We start from the raw sequence: 21,028 nt of genomic DNA, 5'->3' as shown, positions 1-21,028 counted from the left end.
ACTAAAAGGCGTTTTGACCTGACTGAGGCTCACTTTACGTACAATAAATAGTAAATGTGTATTTAAAAAAAAAAAAAAGTTCTGGAAAAAAATAGAGCACTGGAAGCAACTTTAGAGCTGCCTCAAGCTTTAAAAACGTCATGCGGGTAAAAACGGGCGTCACGTTGCACGAGGCCACAGCAGCCACACAAAATAAATCAATGACAATTCTGAAGAAGCTGCTGTGACTGATTTTCCACGTCCATCAATCTGTCAAATCACTCAGTACAAGCGGCCCTTTAAATCGTCTACATTAGGCAGAATTAATGTAACTTTCGCAAGACTTAACAGTTGATTCAGCATATAGAATCAAATCCATGTTATTGTTTAGTGGTTTGGGGGGGGGGGAAGTTCCATTTAAATAAGCAGAAAAATAATTTTCGATGCACAGCAGGTAAACATGACCCAAAATCTCTCTTGTGTAAAATAATGCACATTGAGGCTGTTGAAAGTTATATTATAATTATTTTTTATTTTTAGTCACGCTTGAAGCTATCGCAAATAAATACACTGATCCCCACATGGATCCAGTCCCTGCATGAAGTACAATATAAAACTCATTGGGCCTAAATCTCCTTTATAAATGTATAATTCTTTGTCTCTACTGGTATCCTAAGGCCGAGGCTGTTGTCAGTCTTTGTCCATACAAGGCGTACGGGGAGTAATATGGCCCGGTGGCTGCAGGCACCGGCACCGGGGCTCCGGGAGTGGGCAGGGGGCTCTTTGAATACGGGTGATAGCGGCTGCTCAGTCCGAGTGGGTGATGGGGGCCCCTCAGGGCCAGCGTACTGGGGCTGCCTGGGCTGCCATTAGGAGGCATATGCATGTGACAAGCCATAGCAGCGGCGGCAGCGGCGTTGGCGAGAGAGGAAGACCCCGGGTACCCAGATATCAACTTCTCCGTACCCGCAAAGGCCGTGTGAGTCCGCAAGTGGCTGAGCAGCTCCTCGGAGGAGGAAAAGCGCTTGTCGCAAGGTCCGTTAGCAGACACCCAGTTACAAACGTGCGGCAGGGGGTCATTGGGCAGTATAAACCCGTAAGGATACAACGGATGCCCGCCGAAGGACGGGGCCGAGGAATGCACGCCGTGTAACGGGTGCGCCGGGTACATGAGGGGGTATCCAGATTTCAGCGCCGTGGCGGCCGCAGCAGCAGCGGCCGCAGAGTCATGTGCGCAGTTGGCGCTGGATGCACCAGACAAATGGCTTGTGCAGTGGTAGCTCAGGCAGTAGGGGTCTCTACACAGACTAGCAGACATAAGGGACGGCGGGGACGCTCCAGCTAGTGGACTCGTCCCTGCTTTACTGCATCCCAGTGAGCTGGCAGCAGCGAACTGTGCGCTCAAAAGCTGACTGCTGGATTTGGTGGGGTCAAGGGTCATTCCATGAGGGAGGAACGGCTGCGGATAACCTGCATAGGCACCCGCTAAACTTCCAGGATAGGAAATACCAGCAGGTGGCAAGGGGAAAACTGTGTGACCAGGCTTATAGGGGGAAACAGGGGCAACCAGTCCAGAGCCGATGACGGAGGAGGACGATGAGGTTACGCATGGTGAGTCTGATGTAACAGTCTTGGATCCAGATGTGTTCTCCTGGTGTTGGCTGCCATCAGAGGTAATTCCACTTATCCTATGGCTGCCGTTACTATCTGTTGTACTGCTTTTATTGCTGTCAGACTCCTTCGTTTCCTCCTTGTCCCCCGTTTTGCCTTCAGACGGCAGTGGAGAGACGGAGGTGCATGAGCTGGGGCTGCCTGTCCTGGGAGTGAACGGCTGGCAGGTGGCGCTAGGCACTCGGAAACTGGTTTTATCTCCACTGAGGCTACTGCTCGAGTCCTTCTTCTCTGAGGATTTAGAGTAAGGTTTGAAGCTAGATTTGTCGTCGGCTCCGATGTCGCTCATTTTCAGCGGACCGGATTTGGTCTCCTTGTCACTAGATCCATTTGAGGTCACAGAGGACAGTTTGGAGGAGGACGGCGGGTCCGGTTTTCCAATCTGAGAGCATGTTTGTGCCAAAAGAGCCAGTGGACTTTTCTTGGCATCCAGCTGTGAAATAGGACAAAACACAATTAATGACGTCCATAAAAGCACTTATACATATAATTTTTGGTAGTAAATACGCACACATGACCGTTCCGCGTATTTTACGCATTGCGTATAAACTTATCTCTAGATGAAACTTAAAACAACTCGGCACAATGGGCATGTAAGGGCGAACGTACACACACACACACACACACACAGCTGTTTTACATGAGATAGAAGATAAGATTGTCAAACTGCCACACGTCCGAAACGACATTACTCATATTGGCATCAATTTGCTACAACAAGATTATTAATTTTCAAAGTGAGTCTAAATTCGACACATCGGTTTATGCAGAGAAAAAAGATCAACCATTATGTTTAGAAATCAACTCGTAAACCAGGTCTAGGTCATTTGGAGAGTATTCAGGGCTGTTCCGTCATCTATCAAATATTGTATTTATTATTCTAATTTAAATCTTGTTTGTCAGCAGTTATTGACCCATTTCGTCCACAAAATTCATCCGATGATAGCGGGTTGGAAGTCCAGTGATTTCCGAGGGGAGACACTTTGTAGTTTAAGCGAATTGATGCCCGTGTGCGCAAACGTTTTCACAAAAAAAAAAAAAATGTTTTAGTGCTTACCTCAATGGGACCGATCGGGGTGGACGGTAAAGGCTGGAGATACTCCGGGTGCAAAATGTGTCCTGCTCGAGCCGTGAGCATTTTCAAAACCTTTATGGGAAGGCGACTGGCTTGGCGAGAAGGGTCTGCGGGAGGAACGGAGTTGTGGACGGTTAGCTGGCTGATCTTCACTGCGCCCTTCTCCCCCGAGGAGCCGCTCTCCCACGCTGGATTCGTGCTATTTCTCAGGACAGAGACCGTGGGCGATGTGATCATGACCCAATTCTCGTGGAAATGGTTGAGAAATACATGTGTAGGGTAAATAAAGCCAACACTCAAGACGTCAGACGGTTATAGCCTTTGCCAAAGATAAAAGCGATAATGTTAAATCCTTAAAAGAGACGCGGAGTGTGTGAGCAGGATCCGTGTATATCACAGCCGCGTTGCTTCATCCCCGGCGTCGCTCTGACAGTGGCTGCGGGTCCGAGAGCAGACTCGGTTTACGTGAGTCGTAGGGCAGGAGGGATCACTCCGCCTCCTCTCCAGCAGCATCTGAGTTAGTCCGCTGATCACAGGCTTTTGCCGCCTCCCAATCAAAAGGAGACCCTGAGGTGATCGGCGGGTCGAGGGAATGTGACGTTTCCTCATCACACGGTTGTGTATTTCACATTTCACCAACTCCGAGCGCTTTTAATTTTGAGTTTTCATATGCGTCTTTGCGTAATTGGCGCTTTGACGCATGCGCCGCCCCTGCGTCCTGTGTGGTTTCAGGGTAGGTGGACCAGGATAACCACGAGGTGAAGATGAAGAGGTTTTGGCCATGTTGAGGTAGCACCAGACACATTTTGATTAACACGATTTCTTCACGTTTTACGTAAGATACTATAGTCCGGGCCTTTTAATTTACGATATTTGATAAACTGACACCAAAGGTCAAATTATTATACATTCACACTCCTTGTTCTAACTTCAAGTAAGTGAATTTAAGCTAATTGTCATGTGGATAAACGCATTTTAAGCCCAACTTAATGCTTTATCCGTGCAAGAGATGACAAAAGAAACGGTACGTGGACCACTCGACTCATCAATGAATAACTTTTGGCTCGAAAACAAGAAATAAAACCAACTTTTCTGGTTAGATATTCACCCCAACGTGTACCGTTATCCATCGGCATGTTACACATTTTCTGTAACTTTCTCCTTTCAATCACACAGCCTGTCATCTGTCAGTTCCCTGTCCTGGACGCCAGTTATCTGTCAGCTGTCCTCTCGCCTCTTCTCAGTCAGATTCAGGTCAACCACTGTAAAATGAATCCATGAAAAAAGTCGAGAGAAGAAGGGATGCGTCTCTCACTCACTCCTCCATCATCATTTAGGCCTGTTAAAATGCGGCCGGTCTTATAATTCAAGACTGTTTAATTGAAGACAAGCTCGAAGGCATTTTTTACAGAGCTTGAATTCTGCTACAGACATCTAATAGCATGTGATTTCTCAAGTGTTTTTGTCTCTGAAATTAAAAATATTCCGCCACATTCAAGCCAAAAATTCCTTCTTTTTTATTCCAAGAGCGCTTTAAAAACCCCTCTTGTGGCTGCCATTAATCATTAAAGCTTCCACATTTCTTCTCATTGAAATAGACCCACTTATCTTATTACTCAATAGCCTATAAATGTCTTGCTGATCAGGCGAAAGTTAAACATATGCAAGTGTTTTTTGATTGATAACAGGGGTGCTGTTTTCGGCAACGGCTGTCAGGCTCTGACACAGCGCTTTGAGTTATTAGGGCAGAGAAGGGCGACCATAAATTTCGACCGTCAGGCAAAAACTCCTTTATTGTGGACGTGATGGATGGCTCGCCGCAGCAGACACCAAATTCTCGGCTTTATCCTTAAATGGCTGCACATTTTTTCGTCGCCGTTATTCATTACTTTTAAACAGAAAGCTTGAAATCTCCTGCTAGTATTTCACACAGGGACACGTTTATGAATCACTCAGAGTCCGTGCAGATACAAGCGTTTACAAGCAGGGTTAGGTATTTCAAGTCGATGATTATACAGTTCCACAGAGCTCTAAACTCACTTTTGCAAATGAGGAGGAGGTGTAAGCAGAGTGCAACATGCAAACTTTGTTGATTTAGTAAAATCTCTGGCCACTTTCTTTCCAAGATGCAAAATAAAACCTTCCATCCATTCCATCCATCAGGTATGATATTTTTTATTCAGAAAAAAATAAAAACATGTAAATGTGTTTATAAGACTCATCTTCAATAATGATATTAAAAAGCTTATTTTATTTTATTTTTTCATCACCTTATCACTCTCCTTGTCCTTGACAAAAAAAAAAACCAAGACAATACATAAAACTCTGGGCAAATAATGAAAACCATACAGGTTGATTAAAAAAAGACAATAAATAGTTTTCAGAATATTATTCAGCTTTTGTAAGGACATATTTTTCAGAAGGTTGTGTTTACCTATTATGGAGTTTCTTTGAATTTACCGAGGTTCATATAAAATTTTAATGAGCTAATTTTGTGGGGTGATTATCCTCCACCTGCCTCCACTGCGTAAGTGGCTCAGGATCACTCTTAGTCTTGATTTAATGCACAGCAGTAGTGCTCATGTGCGGAAACAACACCTTATATGTGTGCTGGAGACAACTTCACAATTTATCAGTGGAGCTGATTTAAAAATAATGGCAATTAAAGTCACTGTGGCAGGAGTTGCTATTGTGACTGTATTGTATAATGCATAATTGTATAATGTGTATTGTATAATTCAGCCCCGCAAGTAGGATGGTTACTATAGGGCTGATTAAACAAATGCATATCATAGTGTAGTTCACATCACTTTAAAGAACCATCAAATTTGGAACTCTGACCTAATGATGAAGTGTAAAAGTGACATTTTTGTGACATCTGCTTATCTTTTCCAGATACTTTGCAGGCAGTAGTGGAACAGCAGCATGGAGGTAAGTCTGTGCTCCAGTCTGAATATTCTGCTCTTTTGACTTGCACATGTACATTAAAACATCCCAAAGGACCTGTAACAGAAACTGTTAGAGAAAAAAAAAGGAAAAACTTAGGTGCAAAAGCCCTTGACATATAGCTTTCAAAAAAGGATATGGTCGATAAATGCAGCATTGTAATGCTAAGCAAATGGAATAAGAAATTCCCTCGACATGACATGAAAATTCACCTTGTGGCAGCCGGCGCACGGCTTGCCACGTCGGCAGCTAGACAGGCCGACTGGAACTGACAGGTAAAAAGGGGAGATGATGGTTAGAAGGTGCTATTGTTTCATGCCGCTTTCTTGACCTGTCAGGTCCTGGCGCAGAGGCCTGGATCGAGGACCTCCTTGTCACATGAAAACAGTCTTAAAAGGCCGTTATCCAGACTATGGTGATTGCTCCTGTTTAATTGATTTGCTTTGCACTGAGGCCTGTCACATTAATAATGGTTAAGTACAGCCCCAGTGTGTCACCCAGAGTGGTGCGTCTATCGGGAAATTAACAGCCTTAACTAACTGCTGTCTGTGAAGCAAGAACTGTGTGATCATATGAGATGCAGCAGTTTTATACTTGGGCAAGGCATTTATAATATAACAGCTCTATTTATGATATGACTGTATCTGTACATGTTCTTCTTCCCCCCCCCCCCCACCATATATTTTTTTTTAAAAAACCTGCCACAGTTTGACCTCTTCATTGAAGTAGTTATATAGATGGCTATATTATATCCCCATCTCATTATGAACTACCATCCAGAGTAAAACAGAGCTACGCTGACAAGTAAATGGTGTTGAGTGAATAAGACTCAAATTACGCTCTCTAACACTTCACAGGAGCCTTTTGACAGGTTGCAGCAGACATCAAGTCTCTGATATTTCCATGACTGACTGACAGCTTGAAATTGCTCCCATCACCTTGATAGTATGGTAATGCACCTTGCATGTGGACTGTCTTTAAAGTGCAGGAAATTAGACTCCAAGTTGAGAGTCGCCTTTCAACCAAATATGACAAGAAAATAGACTGCTTTTCTTCTGCGCCCAGAGAGGGAAAAAAGGCCCCACAGAAGCTGGCAGAGAATAAGAGGTTATAGGAGAAAGTGTCAGAAAGTATTACGGATATTATGTGTTTAAGACAGGACATTTCAGATACTTAGAAGTCATACCCATTCCCCTTGACTACACCCAAGATCTTTTTTCCCCCCGTCTGTGTCAAATACTGTAGCACTGACATCATTTGCAAGAGCTCAACTCGGAGCTGACACGAAGAACTTACACTATCTCGCCGGAAGTCAGACGATGGAAGCGCAGCATGACAGAGAGAGTTAGAAAAGTTGAGGTGCAGCCAAGATCACGGCGGTGAAGGGTCTTTTTCACTTTGTCTCCTCAATTAGTTAAAGTTGGTCAGGAGTAGCAAGTAAAGCCTATGGAGATTATATGCTGTCGTCCACTTGCCATCAGGTAGGTGAGGATCCTGACGGGTTGTAGTCATGCTGTAGAGAGGAGTTAACTTCACCTACCCTCCCTGTTAGCACTGGAACTAATGGCTCAATTCAACCTGACAGCTGCCACATTACTGGCTTAGAACTTTGTGGAAACTTCATGAAGCTCCTGTAAGACCTACTGTACTGTATCTACTCGTCTGGTGGCTTTAGGTAAAGAGACACTGCCATCGTTTCCACATTTGATGACATTTAAGTACGGCCTGTGACTTAATTTAGCTCATTTTGATCACAATAAGGGCCCCATCTAATGATTATTTTCATTATCGATAAATTTGTTGATTGTATTTTCAATTAATTGATCAGTCGTGACAGAAATTGATGTAAAATGCTAATCACCATTTTCTAGAGGTCAATGTGTTTTGTCTGACCAACACCAAAATTTATTTTTATATAAAAGCAGCAAATCCTCACATTTAGAGAAGCTGGAAACAGAGAAAGTTTGGCATTTTTTGCTTGATAAATGATTATCATAACACATGTCGCTCCACTAATCGATTAGTAGACTAATGATTTCAGCCATTTTAGCCAATGATAATTACTTGATTTATATGTAAGTATTGAATCTCAAATGAGGCAGAAAGATGCCACACAAGGTACATTTGTTTGTGAAGCGGTCCGTGTAGAATCAACATTCTCCACATCTGCACACATGCAGCTCTATATGCTGATCCCTCACATTTACTTGTCTAGATTTAATTTATGGAGCCTAAGCCGGGGTGAAAATGTACAGGTAGCGTGTTATGACACTGGAAGCACTGTGCAGGTTGGGATGAATGTCTGTGATGGGCAGATTATTCAGACTAAAGTAGGCCTAAAGAATGATCTTGTCACATTTCACAGGCAGGATTAGGGATACGCAGGAGGAGCGCTTCAGTCAGGAATTAGCGTCATGTGGTCGGCTGGAGACAAGCATGCAAGGTATTCGCAGAGACAGGCTTGGACACTTACTGCTCCATTTGTCTACTTAGTGATCAAATACTGAGGTTGATTGTTATTTCTCTGTCGTTTGGGGTTTATTTGATAAGCGTTCATCTATACGTATTTCCATGTTGTGAAATTGTGTGAATTTCAAAGATCAGAAGACCCCGTGGACATCCATTTAGCTTCTTTTTATACAATTACATATACATTTGCAATAAAACATTAGACACAACACATGATGTCATGTTGATGTGTTGCCCATAGCAGCACCTACTATATTTGTGGCTTTGCATTTTAAATGGAAGTGAGCATGAGTGTCTTCAGGCTATCAGAATGAGCTATTACCACGATGATTGAGGAGAGAGGGAGCGAGTGAGCTAAAAGACAAAGTAGAAGAGGCCTGACAAATGAAATCAAACTTCATAAGACCTGCCAGTGGTGTCAGTTGTTATCCATATCTCAAGCGCATTATGGTACTGCAACGCAGCGTACTGCCTTCTCATCTGTCGGCTCAAATTCATCACATTCTCGACTGTTTCTTTTAAGTCACAAGTGTCAGTGTGAAGAGGACTCTTAATTGACAACTGAGTGGCACAGACGTGGACCGCTGCCTTTATTTTGGTGCCAAGAAGGGTTGTGTTGTTTTGATGAGCTATTATTGGCAGAAGCCAGTAGCAGATAGCAGTCGGCCTGGAAATGGGAAGTGACATTAGACAGAGAGGAGCTTGTCATTGTCTTCAGGCGAGTTGAATCTCGCTGTAAGTTAGGAACAGCCTGTTGAAATGTCACTCAGGAGACTTTCTTATCTTTTGAGCGGAGACATTTAGGTTGATTTGGTGAAATTTTCGGTGGAAACTGTTCGGTTTTTGAATAGCTGAAATAAGTTGGCATGGTTTCAAGAAGATTCTTTCTGGTAAATTAGATGTATTACACAGAAAGCTATCATGAGTTTCCAGCCGTGAAATGCCAAACATTTAACATCTGTAGCCCCACATGTGCCACATTAATTCAACATATTATCCATTCATCAATTTCCTTGGAAGACTCTGCATCATAATATTGGGTAAAGATATATATAATTAAAGGTTTGGTTCACCCAAATTATACAAAAACATATTTTGTAACACTCCTCTAGTTATGCAGATAATTTTGGTTTTATTTGCTCAGGCTTAAAGATACACATTTGCCTCCATACCTAACACAGTGGAGGTGCTCCAAGTATCTATATTCACAGAACTCCATAGGAAGAGCTATTTCCGGCTTGGCTGGTTCTGAAAGTAAAAGTTTGTATGGACATGAATCTCCTGGGTGAATCACCAGTACAAAAGATTGCATTAGAAAAATATCTGGTTCTAGATAAAAAGTCGAATTTAAAAACCTGTGGACATAAAAATGTTGTGGAAGAAGTTAACTATGACTCCCAGGGTGCCTTTCGGCAAAAAAACATCCAATCACTGATCTTAAAACTCTGTTTCATGTGCTGCTAACAGCGGGTGGAAGCTAAAGATTACACTGTTGAGAAAACTAATACTGTGTCAGCATTGGATGAATTCAGTAACTATGGCGCCATGTTTTGTTTACAACTGCAATGACAAAGCATTTTGAATATGTTACCGCTCTGATTCACGCCTCTGACGGGCTTCTTCTCCATAGCAACAGCTGCCGAAGCTCATGTGTATTGTAGTATTTAGAGCTATCTGCCATGCCAAACTGACAAAAAACATGATTTCTTGTTGTGTAAGTTAAAATAAATAAAACCAGTGGTCATAACATAAACCTATAAGATCATTCGTTTATTCAGGACACTCGTGTTTCTGTTTTTAGTAATGTGTTTATTAACATTGAGTGGCTAGATACAAGAGGTAAGAGAATATATTTGTGTGTAATGTGACTTTAACATGGCTCGAAGGCCCAGATTGCACTCACCATAACAACTAATGTAAACTGTTCTTGATTTTATAACCAGCACTCCAAGCACATCTGGCATTTATAAGCCGCCCGCTGTAAATCAATGAGCCGTCTATAACATATAGCTCAATAGAACCACTTCATAATCCCAACATTCTCCTCTAATATTCACTCAGCTGGAGTACAGTGTAAATAAATAGCTCTCAGCACAGTGCATCTTACTGTACATTGATCAGAAGCACGAGACCCCAGGCAACAATGCACACAAGAAAAATGGCTTCCTTATTTTCACTCATCCGAGGCTCCATGCAGCCTTTAATAGACAGAATCAGAATGTCTGCTGTGGTGTTGCAGGCTTTATGAGACCATTACCGCTTTTTATTGTGTATCCCTGGACTAATGGCTTTCTATAGTCCCCCTGATCTACGGCCTGTCAGCTTTGTAGCTGTCCATTAGAACGGGAGGTTGACATCAAGCCAGTGGTTGAAGTGCCCACTGTTAAAAATAAGGAAGTCGTGTCACACACATAGACGCCAGGCTCCTAAAACCTCTGTTCCAAAACACATTCAAGGCTGCTTGTTTTCCAGTCTGTTTCTGTCTTTTCATATGCTGCCCTTCATGTGCAGCTTCAATAGGTCATTTACTGTGGACAAATATAACACTGTTTGCTGAGTGATGGAAATGACACATGCTCACAGTGGGTACTAGGAAAAATGAAAGTCTGTCAAATCCATTAATAGGTATTAGCACTTAATGGAATCAGCTGCATTAAACTGTTTTTATGGCTGCTTTATCATAGTACATAAACTGAGGTCCTCGCACTTAAACACATAATTAAATATTAGTTTGTCATTAGGATTTTATATTTAGCTTTGATTTTGTATCGTGTTTATGGGTTGGGTGTCACTCACACATGGGGTTTACTGGTGCTGACATCAGTTATACCTGGCAAACCACTGTGTTTTTTTCCCAAACAGCAACTATCATGGCTTGAAGCTGAAGCCAATGTGGAAGTACCTTAAAGGGATAGTTCAGATTTTTTTGAAGTGGGGTTGTGTGAGGTACTTATCCATAGTCAGTGTATTACCTGCGGTAGATTTGGGTCGGCACGCTCCCAGTTTGAAGAAGCAGACAGGAGTACCAGCACGGAAACTAAGCAATGTACTGCTGTGGACAGGGCCAGCAGCAAAAAATGTATTTTAGCCACCTAAATAAAGGCTGACCTAAAAAAAAAATCAATATCAGTTCAGTGTATGCTATATTTAGAATATTTTCACTGCTTTACCTTACTGTCAGCCAGCTCTTTCCTTTGGCACTACATTTTCTTAACAGTAGGTCTTCCGTATTCCTACGCATGCCGCGCCACAGCAGCACTTTCTGACCCAAACAGCTGATCTATGTTATAATACAGTATGCAGCATACGTAGGAATACTAAATTTCTATGGTTGAGAAAATGTAGTACCAAAGGAAAGGGCTGTCTGACGGCAGGGTAAAGCATTGAAAATATTCTAAACATAACATACACTTAAACTGATATTGATTTTTTTAGGTGGGCCTTTATTTAGGTGGCTAAAATACCTTTTGATTCTGGCCCTGTCCATAGCAGTCCATTTCTTAGTACTCCTGTCTGCTTCTCCTGATAAATGAAATCAAACTCTCAATCGCTAAATTTAGTCCCTCTAATAAGTGTGCTGGTGGTCATTTCGGAAATGATTGCTCCATTAATAAGATTGGAAGACTTAAAGTAGCTTTGATGTCTGCCGTGTGGGCGTTGATTGACAGCTGTGATTGACAGTTCACTCACCTGCTGCTGTCTCCACCACCAGGCTTTGCACTGAGTCAGACTATAGTCTCAATATTTCACTAAGTTTAATGTTACTTGATTACAATACCTGCCCTGTTAGCACAATTTAGCTAAAGTAGCTAACCTTAGCCCCAGTATGCACCGCTTGGTGTTCCCAGTAAGCCAGTGGTCACTTTGGTCTGAGGTAGTGCGGCGTTTCCAGAGCGTGAAAGGCAAAACGACACACTCTTTTATTTGGAAGGTCCTGGCTCCAAATGGAAAAGATGGCGCCGACTGTAAGCTGCAACTCAAACTGGCTCTAATGCAAACCAGTGGCCAACGTCACACCTCGCCATGTCCATCTTTACATACAGTCTACGTGTTTTTCCTTCAACAACTTTTCTATCCAACTAAACTGTCGGCATGTTTACAACCTTTTTTGAAATGTCTGACCACTTTCTTGACCCATTGGACATCACTGTAATGTTCCCAGTAGAATACTGTCATAACAGAAGGAAACAATGGCCAAACCAGGTTGTAACACAGCTGTAATAAGCTGTTATTATCCTTTAAAATGAGATGGAAAGAAATAATGGAAATTCTTCCATTTTTTTTCTCTTTACATCCTCTCGTGAATGCAGATGTAGAGAATTTGGATTTGTAAATGTGGATCAACCTTTCATTAATCAGATAAAAAAAAATCTAATCAACTAGACTCAGATGATTAGTTCAAATAAATGAGGGGCATTTCCAAAAATCAAAAAACACAGAGATCAGAGATGAAAATCTGAAATTTACCTGCACTTTGTTGCCGTTACCTGCCAGGATGAGCACATGCAGACAAACAGGAAGGAATGTTTAATTTAAAGGGGATCGTAAATGGATCACTAGACAAGAAAGCCACCTCAGACTTTTATCTCTGTTGGCTCTTGTATGACCTTTCATACCGCATTTTGTTATGTACAGCTGGGCTAACTTTAAAGCCTGCTCAGTTGCAGGACAGTGCTCTTACCTCAGATAATCTGTCCTCAATCTTCCATAAACCTCACTTTATGAGCTCATACACAAGGATCATCCATGTTGAATTAGAGCAAAAAATGTAACCGTGACAATTTAACTTCCTTCAGATGTTCTTACAGGAAATCACATTGAACAAAACACGCTGTGCAGTTGCTGCACACGATACGTAATTAACAAAATTTACTCTGAAAACCACAGATACCTCGTCAATATTTCGCTGTCTTTTCTTAATTGTTAGTGCTGCATCAGAGCCACAGGCAGGGGTTAGGCAGGTGATCCCTGACGGGGGTGGAGCTGGTCCTGCTTCACTCAAAATCAATTCTGGCCTTTGGTGTTGGGAAGCCAGCGGGGTTGGGGGAGCGGAGGGGGAACACATGTCTGACACCTCCTGACTTTTTCATGAGGTACTGTTTGAAGTTTTAAACCCCCACAGAGGATTCTTGGGGCGATGAATATAAAAGGAGGTGCAGCTTAAAGCTCAGGCATATTATCATCAATGAAGACCGTTACCCAGTTTGATGAGGAGAGTCAAAGTCAAGACTGGGAAGAATTACTCACAACGTTACACCTTTTAAAAAGCTAATTTATTTAAACATCACCACATCGGCTCTTCAGTAACGGCATGTGTTTTCTCTCGTGATGGACATATTTTCATTATAAGCTCCTCTTTAAGTTGTCCTTGTCCCGAGTGGTTCTGTTCTCTCTCTGTTCACGCGCTGTGGTGGGCACAAAGAAGAAGAGCATGACCTCAAAGCATCTTTTGTTGCAGAGGCAGTGGAGGGTGGTGGCTGTGATTCATGTGATGGGGTGAGGAGGTGTGGTAGGTACTGAGGAGGGTGGGCCGACAATGACAAGCTTGAGTTCTGCAGTGCTGGTGGTCCTGTCTTTCAGCTGTTTTTTGAAATAACTCTACTCTGCCATTATCTTCAAAATTGTTTGATAGTGACATGTTCATCTCCCAATACGCAAGTGTTTTATGTGTATATGTGTGTTTTGACATCTTGGTAGATATCTAGTAGTATCTTAATAACCAGTCAACCGAGATTTGTGAAATTTGGTGTTAGGTTAGGCCATGGGTCAAAGAAGAAGTGACTAGTTTTGGGCACGGATCTGTATCAAACAGATTTACTATGTGACCGTTTATAAAGCACTTATGTAACCTTAAGTGTGGATATTCTATATTTTTCTTGTTGTCAAAAAATTCCATTAAAAAGACCAAAATCAACAATGAGTTAATCCTTTTAACATGCACTCTCTTTGTAACCAAAGTCTAATATATCTTCTTCTTCTGTGCCATAGACCTCAAAAAACAAATCTGTGAGCCACACTGTTGTGGGTCACATGTTCCTTCATTACAATGAACACGGGCAATGTAGTTTATGTTGAGTCAATTCCACATACACCGTCCTGCTGCTGTAAATACTCACCAGGGCACCAAATGTGCATTAATCTGCCAACAAATGCGCAATTTACACCTGCTTGAGTAAAGTTTACTAAAACCCACAGTGCCCAGCTGTTTGGGAAATTACTGAGCCATATGTAAAATAAACCCGAAGGCTTGAGGCTGGATACCACAGACAAGCTGGGGAAGTCATAAAGTGTTGAGAGACAGACTAACACATTGTTGGTTGTGGTCTTATCATGGGATTTGATGACAACAGCATAGATATAGATGTATCTTTTAAGTGCAGTATAAAATAATTTTCAATTCTTTGATTCAAAGTAAATTTATAAGCAAAGGAGCTGCCAATTTCCACCATGACAGAATTTTTTGCCTTTTTTCTGTCATGATTTTTCAGAACTCCTTTTTCACCCATACATCCCACAAATTTCAACTAAATATGGTACATAAAATATTTGGATCAGCCTGAATGAAGTACTTTTTTACATGCCTTGGTTGCCAATATTGTGTATTTGTGGCCCATTTAACATTGATTGGCATAATGAATTAATGCAATCTGCACAATATACAATTGCAGTCGCATGTTGCTACAGCAAGATGGTAAACCTAAATGTCTATATTTAAATGTGGTCATGGGTCTAAATCACATTAAGTTTTACACGTTAACCTTTTACAAAGTCCTTACATTCCCAGACAGAATGTACAGTCTGTAAAAATCATGGCCGTCATCAGCCAATTGGCATGAATTTCTATCAATGTGTCTATTGATGCAGTTCTGTATCTGGATGCAGATTTTTTTTTTAAAAATCTAAAGATTTACTTTAGTAAAAGAGAGAATTGTGCATTCGGAGTGCTTTATAGTACGTAAACTGTTTGTTGAAGGAAAGAAAATATATACAGTATTTTTTTTTTACCACACAGTAACTGACATACATTGCATTTAACAGTGCTCCAAATACAAAGAAGTGTCATCTGCTGACTTCCTCTAACAGATGCTGGTGCTCGTCTCGTGGAAGTGCAATGTCCTGGATCTGGTGGCACTGCCATATAACTACTGTATAAATAGATTCATATGACAGAGCCATTTATCTCCAGCCACGAACACATCAACATTAAAAGACAGCTCGCCGAGACCTCTGCGCTTGTTAGGGCAAGATCAGCAGTCCAGATGCCCGAGATGTAAACTCGTGAAGAGAAGATTAATTTATCTGTCATCCCTGCCTTTGACAGTAGTTATAAATCTGATTTAGCTGTAGCAGGGGCCATGAAGAAGGGCAGTTGGACATTAAGATTTCAAAGGAGTGATATCAAGAGGACTAACTCATGACTCACGGTCTGCCACAAACGGGTCAAAAGTTCTTGTGGGATGTACCGTGTGTGTGGTGTGATGTTTTGCAACTTTGGAAAAAAAAAATGTTTCTGCTCATCTCTTCTTCTTCTTTGTGTTATTTTCAAAATGGCGGCAATCATGTGAGGCGCCTTGGACAAAAAGCGGGCACAGGGTGTCAAAGGAGCTATTTACTGGTAGATGGATGGGAACAGGCGATACGAGGTGGTCACATCCTGTGACCATCTGCACGGGAGTCATGCTAGTTATTCAGATCGGACACAGATGCTCGGGTATAACATGAGCCTCTATGCAGATATTTGGATGCGTGACAAAATGCTTAGTGCCACAGTCCATGGAATGTCAAGTGGATTCAGACTTGCCAGCATTTTATACAGGTTCATTTGTGTCATTCGCCAAGATGCTGCTTTCTTTTGTCAATGTGAATTCCCAGTGTTTCTGTTTTTGTGAAATTAACTTTAATTTTAATGTCAACATTTTCCTGTGTGTGAAACATTTACTTCCTTTTTCCTGAGACTAAACATGGGGGTTAAAGAAACTCTTAAGGCTTTTGCTGACACTCAAATTACACTGTTCATAACACACTGCTTTAAGATGCTTAAGGTGGGGATAAAATGTCATACCACATTAAACAGCTAAATGACCTGATCACAGCGATGTGTAGGTGTAGCGTGGGTGGGAGGGGCGACACATGGTGATGAATCTCTTCCTTTGAAGCCCTTTTTTTTCAGCTTGTCTGCATTGCTCTCACTCAGATGAAACCACATTCTTTATATGGTAAACAAGATGGTTTTGGGACAGGAACAAAGAGTGAATAGTGGTTTGTAAGGGACTCTATTGTTGTTGCACATATGGAGGTCAACTGGAATGACACTGAATACACTGAGCAGTCCTATACACTCACTGCTGGGTGGCGGAAAGTAAGTATATTAACTCAACTGCTGTACTTAAGTACTGTTTTGAGGTACTAGTACAGTATTTGATTATTTCCATTTTATGGTACTTTATACATCTACCACACTACATTTCTTTTTGTACGTTTGACCCTCCAACATTTATATAGTTAGTGGTGCCTTTTATAGATATAGATCATTTTCTAAAATTTGATGCATCATTTTAAAAGTGTGTGGTAGATGCGCATATCCAAAATACTTTAAAACAGGTGCTAGACCAAAGAAAGACTATATAAAAGAAAGAAGAATATCTGCACACACTGTAGCTCCCTTTTTTGTTAAATGCAGTTTAATGGGACATCCACATGTGATGTTTCAAGCTACATCGTACAAATTTCTTTTATGCATGTTTTAAATCAACCTACCCAACAGTATATAAAGCAGTTAAAATGCTGCTTACATGTTAATCCAACTATAGTATATCATTATGAATTATGAGACCATTATGTATAGTAGTTTTTTCATACTTGTACATTTAACTGTTAATACTTCTTAAGTGATATTTTTGAATGCAGAATGTTTACTTGCAATAGAGCATTTTTACATTGTTGTATGGCTGTTTTTTGTTTTTTGTTTTTTTTTAAGATGCATTGTATTTCCTTTTTTCCAAATGCTAATATTAACATCCTACTCACCAGAACATATGTGGAAGAGAAAATGAAGGCCAGTTTTTACCAAACTGTCTGGTAAACATCCATCACATTGTACAGGCCTACTTCCTGGTTCTAAACTACTGTACTATAGCATTGTGTGCATAGTTTTCCGGTGCAATGAGGGATTATTGTCATTTTAGGTGTTGCTAACAATCCTTAAGAATATCTAACTGCTCAAATTTCTTGTTCCGTTGGACTTTGTTTCATGTTGGGATCAGACTACGTGATATTTTTGTCTTTCATGATGTCTTTCACCATGTCAGATTAAGCAATCATAGTGCCATTAATTCTTGCCGTGTCTTGGTCGGGAGACTGGCAACACTACGAGTATGACCCCGACCAATCATTGTTGACGACCTTGCGCAAGTTCATAGGTCATCGGGGAGGAGGGTTAAGAACTTGTCGGTCATGGCTACAGAAGCGCTATATGTGATGTTGGTGGTCTTGTGTTCCAAAAAGAAAAAGAAAAGAAAGAAAAAAATGACTGTAGACCCGTTCTGTGTGTTACAAAGAGAACAGTATAGGCTGTCTATCCTTCAAAGAGAACTTGAGATAACAAATATGTTAACATGTCAAGAACATTACTTAAAGCCTCCAGATTCGCTGTAAGTAAAAAATTATTGGGAGTTTTGGGAATTGTATACTCTGGTAAATGAAGATACACAGATATGTTTTAATATCAGGTGGTTTCACAATCATTAAAACTGAAGTGCTCTCTGGAGCACCTATGTAAACACAGACATAAAAAAGCTGTTCAAAGCTGTTCTCTGCAGCTGTGCAGCCGAGGCTGATTCAGGAAAACCTGCTGTCAGTCATCAGTGACCGTTAACTGAAATCAAGAAAACGGTCACTGGTGACTGACGGCAGGTTTTCCTGCCTGAATCAGCCTGTGGAGGAGGCGGAGATGAGCCGCTGCTCTTCCCGCTGTAAGTGCGGCTCAGCTCGGCCTTACAGCTGCTGAGAACAGCTTTGACTTTCTGTGTCGGTGTTGACGTATGTGTGCCAGAGAGCACTCTGTCATCCTATTGGTTAGAAATGTCAAACTAGGCAGGAAAATACAAAAAATTCTGAAATGCACATCTCTGTTTTTCAATTATGTCACACTTCAAGGCCCGTTCGGCCCAATGCTGGAAATTTATTGGCGACAACAAAGTCGTTTCTAAGTCGGGCTGAATTCCTGTTGTCTGATCCCGGCATTACCGATGATGCCATGTTCCTAGATCTCAGCAATTCCATTGGTGAATTCAATATTATAAATGCAAGAAATTAGGGTCAAAACTACTTTAAGTAGAGGATCTTAAAACTTCATCCACCCTTGGTCTGCTGCTTCATCCTTAGCTGCAGTAACTTACTGTTAATAAAGTACATCTCAGTGATCTCCTCTCCCCTGTAACTTCCCATACATTACAGTACAAAGTAAGTCATGAAGTACTGCTGACTTAAGTGAACCTAATTACATTAATGATGGCATCAATTACTCCACTGGTGCGGTTTGGCTGCTGTGGTGCATTTTTCCCAGAGCTGTGGCACGGAGGATAGTGGGAATTTTGACATGTCAAAGCGTCCAGGGCCAGAAGCAGGATTAATGGCCTCCTGCCTGCATCCAAGGTCCTTCAGCAGTAATTGCAAGCAGAATCTGACTCTATGATCTCAGCAGCGGTATGCAACATGCCAAAACAGCCCGCCTTTGACAGATTGACTTCCTGCAGTAATAACTTAAGCACGTTCGTTCTCTCAAATTAGGCATCGCATGCCTCCCACACCACAAAACAGGAGCAATGACTTCTTTCCACCCCCTCGGAATATATATCTTAGTATATATTTCCCTGCTTTGACAGATCTGAGTTAAAATCATTTTTTAGTTCACAACATCTGCTTTTGTTAGCCGCATCACTTCACCTGCAGTTGACAAGTGTTGGGAAATGAAACGTTTTGAATAAAAGATGTAATATTCATATCTAGCAGCTTTGCAGAGAAGACCTAATGAATTGCTTTTTGAGAATCACGCCACAAACGTCTTCAGGGCAGTTTCACTGTTTTAGCAGCTCTGCTATGTTAGCCTCCAGGCCTGTGCAGGAATAAATCCCTCTGTGGTTCCCTTTCTCATTCTCTCAGTTGATAGTTACTGTCCAGCCTCAGGACAGAGGGACTCCTATGTGCTGCTCTGTGGTGGGTTGTGTTCTCTGGAGCAGTTAAAAGCCTGGCAGCTCCACCCCATGACTGTCCAAACACAGTTGACTCTAGGCATCCACATCAAACAGAGCTCTCTGCAAAGCCCATTGGAAAGTTAACCACGGGGTGCTGAGGTTATTTATTTATTTTCCACATATAAAAATGTGTCTGGCCTCTGATTTAAAAAAGAAAAAAAAATTTAAACCAAAATTTGCTCATTAGCTTTTGTAATTGACGGGACAACGCTGTATTTAAAGAGAAGTTTTGACACTGCACCCGTTTCTACTCAGCTCTTCTGGATCAAGTGGAAAGCAAGATTCAGAGCGAGTAACAAGAAAAGACAAGTTAATGAAAGATCCTTTCAGTGTGCTCCTCAGCCGTGCACACAACAGACATGTTGGAGCGAAATGTACTTTCCTGGCAATGTGTGTTTTAGAGCGCACGCGCTGCAATCACTAATTCATCCTACCTTGAGAGCCTTTGACATTGACGTTGGAGGGTAGATGCTATGTGAAAATGTAAATAAACTTTAGAGGGGCTTTGGGTCAGTGTGGGATGAAATTTATAGTTTTGGCATTTACTCTGCAGTCATCATTCATCCCCCTGTCAAGAGCAGAGGCCTTGATCAGCAGAGCCTCCGTTGGCCCTCAAATGACCCGCAGCCTATCTGACCAGCTGTGGTTCAGATGCCTCAGTCTGAGATGTTCGCATTATTGTAATAACTGAGACTGTTAACCCCTTCAGCTCAACAGCAGCCTCAGTCAGCTCTTTGTGACTGTACCTTCCCAGTGCTCTCAGGTTTTGAGTGCGATTATTTGGATCTTTGAAGTCATCTCGGACAGTTTTCATACAGGAGGGACTATTTCTTTAGTAGAAAGCAGTTCCAATGAAAAGTGTTTTCAGTGAAGTCTGTGGATTACCCAAAGTAACCAAGACATTTCTTCTGGAAAGTGATGTTGCTATTGAGTTTTCCAAATTTAAATTTTTAGACCACAAACCACAATTTTCATTCACTTCCATTGTAGTGTGGTGGAGGGAGAAATCTCAGAGACTGATACCACTGGATGTAAGTGACAAAATCTGTTATTTTGTGATTTGGGTGAACCAACCCTTTAAGCAGGAAATAAGATGTCCTCATCGCAGCCTAGATTTGGATAGGATTTGGCAGCTGCTCTAAACTCTACAGTGCGCTATGTAACAGAATATACAGCGCTGTAAAAGCCAAATCAAAGTCTAATAGTTGGAAGGTGGCCTTAAAGTGAAGTGTCAGTTATTTTAAATTGCTCTTGTAAAAGCAGCAATCATAAATGTCATGTTAGCATTTGGACATAACGATTCACTTCTAGTCGTAGTTCATTTGGGTGCAAGTGCAGTGTAAACACGTGCAGTTTCACATAACCTTGCGGAACAAATGATTTTGTTTGCTGACTGCTTTCCATAACGCATAACTGACTGACAACGGAAAAATAGGCGTTTTCTCACTTCGACTGAGAGAACAAAGCCTCTCGCTGTTTTTCCTCCTTTTAACAGGTGAGTGCTCCAGCTATTAATTTGTGTAGGGCCACCTACTTTAATTGGTCTTAATCTGGAGTGAGTGGCTTTGATCTCTCTGACAGTTTGACTGCATTAGCACGAGTGTGCAGGCTAATCCTTTGCGTAGCTTGTTCTTTT

General features: G+C 41.6%; 1 protein-coding gene and 1 long non-coding RNA gene across 3 annotated transcripts in view; one reads left to right on the top strand and one right to left on the bottom strand.

Moving 5' to 3' along the window:
* Nucleotides 1-21,028, top strand: part of LOC121886482 — a 154,585-nt gene that overhangs the window by 33,864 nt on the left and 99,693 nt on the right. For both annotated transcript variants that reach the window (XR_006092749.1, XR_006092748.1), the window contains exon 3: nucleotides 5,621-5,656. This is a non-coding gene — a long non-coding RNA (uncharacterized LOC121886482). The remainder of the gene's footprint in view (nucleotides 1-5,620; nucleotides 5,657-21,028) is intronic.
* On the bottom strand, nucleotides 502-3,487 carry znf503 (zinc finger protein 503). The gene is made up of 2 exons (XM_042396479.1): nucleotides 2,708-3,487; nucleotides 502-2,083 (listed from the first exon to the last, which is right to left on the bottom strand). Exons 1-2 carry the CDS (start codon nucleotides 2,960-2,962, stop codon nucleotides 641-643), a joined length of 1,698 nt encoding a protein of 565 aa, XP_042252413.1. The 5' UTR covers nucleotides 2,963-3,487; the 3' UTR covers nucleotides 502-640.

Source organism: Thunnus maccoyii, chromosome 20 (assembly GCF_910596095.1).
Source record: "Thunnus maccoyii chromosome 20, fThuMac1.1, whole genome shotgun sequence".
Taxonomy (NCBI): Eukaryota; Metazoa; Chordata; class Actinopteri; order Scombriformes; family Scombridae; genus Thunnus; species Thunnus maccoyii.
Note: the sequence above shows the minus strand (reverse complement) of the source record. Positions and strands in the feature narration are given on the sequence as shown.

Excerpts from the sequence above, each read along its gene's own strand:
- znf503 (XM_042396479.1), bottom strand. The coding sequence starts at position 2,962 with ATGATCACATCGCCCACGGTCTCTGTCCTGAGAAATAGCACGAATCCA. Across the intron at positions 2,084-2,707 it reads CCCCGATCGGTCCCATTGAG|CTGGATGCCAAGAAAAGTCC; the intron begins GTAAGCACTAAA and ends CCTATTTCACAG.